The sequence below is a fragment of the Pavona decussata genome, unplaced genomic scaffold (assembly GCF_977016875.1).
Source record: "Pavona decussata unplaced genomic scaffold, jaPavDecu1.1 SCAFFOLD_16, whole genome shotgun sequence".
Lineage (NCBI taxonomy): Eukaryota > Metazoa > Cnidaria > Anthozoa > Scleractinia > Agariciidae > Pavona > Pavona decussata.
In genome coordinates, this window is record NW_028145439.1 from 2,263,544 (window position 1) to 2,269,117 (window position 5,574).

Here is a 5,574-nt window from a genome sequence, read left to right on the forward strand (position 1 = left end):
GAAGTCCAACACAAAATGTTCGAAACAATTCATAACTCTGTGAATATTTCTCCTACAGAAATAATTCTAGTCTCTAAGTAAACGTCAACAAACGGAGAATACAGGACAAATAATGTTTGGTTGTGGTCCGAAATATTTCAGTAAGCGCTTTAATTTAAAATTAGAGCGTGTTTACAAAACTTATGCGCCGAGAATACCGATTGAATTAGAGAAGTCCAACACAAAATGTTCAAAACAATTCATAACTCTGTCAATATTTCTCCTACAGAAATAATTCTAGTCTCTAAGTAAACGTCAACAAACGGAGAATACAGGAAAAATAATGTTTGGTTGTGGTCCGAAATATTTCAGTGAGCGCTTAAAATTAGAGCGTCGTTACAAAACTTATGCGCTGAGAATGGCGAATGAATAAGAGAAGCCCAACACAAAATGTTCTAAACAATTCATAACTTTGTCAATATTTCTCCTATAGAAATAATTCTAGTCTCTAAGTAAACGTTAACAAAAGGAAAATATCTGAAAAATAATGTTTGGTTGTGGCCCGAAATATTTCAGTGAGCGCTTTAATTTAAAATTAGAGCGTGTTTACAAAACTTATGCGCTGCGAATGACGACTGAATGGGAGAAGCCCAACACAAAATGTTCAAAACAATTCATAACTCTGTCAATATTTCTCCTATAGAAATAACTCTAGTCTCTAAGTAAACGTTAACAAACGGAGAATACAGGTAAAATAATGTTTGGTTGTGGCCCGAAATATTTCAGTGAGCGCTTAAATTTAAAATTAGAGCGTGTTTACAAAACTTATGCGCTACGAATGGCGAATGAATGAGAGAGGTCCAACACAAAATGTTCAAAACAACGCATAACTCTGTGAATATTTCTCCTCCAGAAATAATCTAGTCTCTAAGTAAACGTTGACAAACGGAGAATACAGGAAAAATGATGTTTGGTTGTGGCCCGAAATATTTCAGTGATCGCTTTAATTTAAAATTAGAGCGTGTTTACAAAACTTATGCGCTGAAAATGGCGAATGAATTAAAGAAGTCCAACACAAAATGTTCGAAACAATTCATAACTCTGTGAATATTTCTCCTACAGAAATAATTCTAGTCTCTAAGTAAACGTCAACAAACGGAGAATACAGGACAAATAATGTTTGGTTGTGGTCCGAAATATTTCAGTAAGCGCTTTAATTTAAAATTAGAGCGTGTTTACAAAACTTATGCGCCGAGAATACCGATTGAATTAGAGAAGTCCAACACAAAATGTTCAAAACAATTCATAACTCTGTCAATATTTCTCCTACAGAAATAATTCTAGTCTCTAAGTAAACGTCAACAAACGGAGAATACAGGAAAAATAATGTTTGGTTGTGGTCCGAAATATTTCAGTGAGCGCTTAAAATTAGAGCGTCGTTACAAAACTTATGCGCTGAGAATGGCGAATGAATAAGAGAAGCCCAACACAAAATGTTCTAAACAATTCATAACTTTGTCAATATTTCTCCTATAGAAATAATTCTAGTCTCTAAGTAAACGTTAACAAAAGGAAAATATCTGAAAAATAATGTTTGGTTGTGGCCCGAAATATTTCAGTGAGCGCTTTAATTTAAAATTAGAGCGTGTTTACAAAACTTATGCGCTGCGAATGACGACTGAATGGGAGAAGCCCAACACAAAATGTTCAAAACAATTCATAACTCTGTCAATATTTCTCCTATAGAAATAACTCTAGTCTCTAAGTAAACGTTAACAAACGGAGAATACAGGTAAAATAATGTTTGGTTGTGGCCCGAAATATTTCAGTGAGCGCTTAAATTTAAAATTAGAGCGTGTTTACAAAACTTATGCGCTACGAATGGCGAATGAATGAGAGAGGTCCAACACAAAATGTTCAAAACAACGCATAACTCTGTGAATATTTCTCCCACAGAAATAATTCAAGTCTATAAGTAAACGTTAACAAAAGGAAAATACAGGAAAAATAATATTTGGTTGTGGTCCGAAATATTTAAACGTTTACTGCGTGTTTACAAATGTGCCCTGCGAATGAATTACACAAGTCCAACACAAAAGAAAACTCTGTGAATAGCTCTGTGAATGTTCAAAATTAATTTATCCGCGAATATTTGTCGTATGGCAACGATTTAAGTATCTGTGTATAATTTGAAGTATGTTAAATATGGAGAATTACCGACAGTTGCCTACAAAAATGCATTTAATTTCTATGCGACTTGCGAGTTGCTCATTCACCCAGCTCACCACATGTTTGTTCTCAACTGACATTTCGCCTGTTTTTTCGTCGCTCTCGGGTTTCAAATTTGCTATTAGTCGCCTGCTTTCTCGACATATGTAGTTTGACAACATATTCAACGAATACAAGAGAGCAAAAGAAATTAGTGTTCTTCAAAATTCTCGTTTGTTTTTCTAAAAGAAGTAAGCCACCTCACTTCCCGCCGAAAAAACGCGGGTAGGCGCACACGTTGAGTGTGACATTTCACAATGGCTTACATAGAGGGGCGGAAGGACCTACGGACGAACGTATGTATGCCGGACGGACAGTGACGTCATAACCAAAATTTTTCGCATACATGGGTATACCAAAATCTCTTATCAATAGGGCTCCGCTACAAGAAGCCCAGTTAACGTTGATCAAGAATTTCGCCGCATGAAAGCTTTCTTTGCGGTTGTCGAATTTGTTTCAGCTTGAAATGAGCCAACGTCTCCCGAAGCAGAGAAAGCATTTTTCCAAATGTCTACAGTGGGGTGTTACAGAAGAAAAGGATAATAATGAATGATAATGATAATGATAATGATAATGATAATGATAATGATAATGATAATGATAATGATAATGATAATGATAATGATAATGATAATCCTTTTCACCCGGTCAAATTAAACGGCTGAACCGTTCCATTTGCTCAAAATTTCCATTTCCACTTTTTTGTTAATTGCACCATAAATAGACTAAATACACCATCACATCTATGTAATGTCAACTTTAATGTAACCAATGAGATTGCAAGTTTTAGAAGTAAGGAAAAATAGCCTTTACGATCTGACACAAAAATTTTCTAGAATTTGCAACCAACTATTTACTCGTCCTTTATAGAGGAGCTAAGATTATTATTTCCAAGCTTTGTCAAACGAAAATCAACCAAAGAAATTATTACTGAAACGAGAACGCCATTGATAAATAATTTATACACAATGTTTTTTCTTAAAAACGCCAAAGAAATTTCAATTCTCAATTTTATCGACTAACTTCTCGTGAAGAAGACAATGAACACCGCAGATAATTTTTTCATCGCGTCAGGTCGCTTTTCGGAATAAATATTGTAAACGGCAACTGGATCTCTTTCGGGTGGACCGTTTGATGGTGCGAGAGCCCTTGGTTTAACAGCTCCTGACATTACGAGGTTCAGCTCCCGTTCTAGTTTTCGTTTGCCGTTCAGAACACTCTAAGTACGCCAAAGCTACCACGTTCATTCATTTATTGAAAATGTTGATGCGTTTTGACAGCCGCTTTCTGATTGGACGACTAACTTCTCGTGAAGAAGACAATGAACACCGCAGATAATTTTCTATTATAATTTTCCTTTTACCGAGCGCCTATGGGCTAGAAAATAAATAAATTTAGTGGCTGAAAGAAAAATTTCATCTTTTTTTTCTCAGTTAAAAACTGAATATTTAGCGACTGGCTTCTTCTCATCCTTTGATAACCAAGATCTGGGGTTCATCTGCTATCGTGGGATGTTACATGGTATTCACTAACGAAAACTATCAAAAACAGTTGTGAATGGCTTGTGACTGAAACATTGTTATCAAATTTATTACCGGGTATTACCGTCTTTACTGGAAAACAAGAGGGAGCTTAAACACGCAAGTCGTTAGCTGTAAAAAGCTTAACATTGTGAGAGTTCTCGGTTGCCACTACTTTCAATTAACAGGTAGAAACTCACATTTAAAAACTAAACTTTAAGCTGCTGATCATGACCTTCAACATTTCCATAGTAATAAACAGAGCTCTACCTTAATTTGTTTACCTTAAAACAGCTTCGAGATATGAAGTTCATAACAGATATTAAAAATACTAAGTTAATTTGACATGTTTTGCAAATAAAGATAATTTCTGATCCTTATAAAGAAGCGATAAAACTCTGTTTGATAGCTGGGTTACCGCTGAAGTAAAATGGGTGAGATAACAAACTATACTGGAGACGGAAAACAAAAACCACTTTCATACCCGTTTTGCACAGCAGAATTAACTGGAGGAATACACAGCCAACTGATATTCCTTTCAGTGTTAAACATTTTTCTGTCCATCGCTTCATTCCTGGGAAATACTCTGATCCTTGTCGCTCTTTCCAAAGAGTCTTCACTTCATCCGCCCTCCAAACTCTTGCTTCGAAGCCTAGCGGCAACTGATCTCTGTGTCGGTTTTATTGTTCAACCTTTTCAAGTTACTCGCTGGATTTCTATCGTGTACAGACGGTGGGATATTTGTCGCTCGACCGCTGCCACATTTGTCATAACAACCCGAACGTTGTGTTTAGTGTCTTTGTTAACACTGACGGCCATAAGCGAGGACAGACTTCTCGCCCTGTTGTTGGGACTCAGATACAGACAAGTTGTAACTTTAAAGAGAACATATGTAACTGTCATTGCTTTTTGGGTTAGCTCTTTTGTTGGCTCCTTAATGCTTCTTTGGAATACATCATTATCAGAATGGTATTTCCATACCGTTGCACTGTTATGCGTAGTTGTTTCGATCTACTCTTACACGAGGATTTTCCTCAGGCTGCGTCATCATCAAACTCAAGCTCAAGACAATGTTACAGGACATGTAGTACAACCAAACCAAACAACTTCACTCAACATAGCGCGATACAGAAAGACAGCATCCAGTGCACTGTGGCTGCAGTTGACATTAGTTGTTTGTTATTTACCATTTATTGTAGTGGCACTTTGGGCATATGAAGAGATTCGAAATAAACTGTCTTCCGCTTTTTATCTAGCATTGAATTTCGCATCAACTTTACTTTATTTAAATTCATCATTAAACCCAATTCTTTACTGCTGGAAGATCAAAGAAGTGAGACAAGCAGCGAAGGATACAATTCGACAGATGTTTTGTTCATGAAGTTTGTTGTTACCAAATATTTTGTGCCTTCAGTTTCTGTAGTTCAGTATTACCAAACGTACGTGGTATCGAAATGGTTGTACTCGACTAAATTAACACGTATAAGTATCAGTATATACAATATGATTCTTCCAAATCGAGGTTTCATCTTGCAACTGATTTTTGCTCAGTTTAAACCAATAACATTACGCAATAACAGCAAAACCAAAAGTTTGTATTCAAAAATTACTTGTGGAGAACGTGTGGAAAAAAGCTTCAACTTTCTATTCTCTGCCGTCATTTTCTTTTCACATGTTTGTTTAAAATTAAAGTAGTATCTCAGCATCAATGATTATCACTGTCCAAGTAAGGTTGGGAACAGTCAACCTTACGTAAGAAGCCATAGGCGTGCAGCCACGAGAAGGCCAGTTTACGTTGATCGAGAAC

At 36.2% G+C, this 5,574-nt stretch overlaps 1 protein-coding gene across 1 annotated transcript; it reads left to right on the forward strand.

The window, feature by feature from the left end:
* Positions 1–4,197: 4,197 nt before the first annotated feature.
* On the forward strand, positions 4,198–5,254 carry LOC146487301 (melanocortin receptor 4-like). The gene has a single exon (XM_085084512.1). It carries the CDS (start codon positions 4,198–4,200, stop codon positions 5,146–5,148), a length of 951 nt encoding a protein of 316 aa, XP_084940638.1. The 3' UTR covers positions 5,149–5,254.
* Positions 5,255–5,574: the final 320 nt, after the last annotated feature.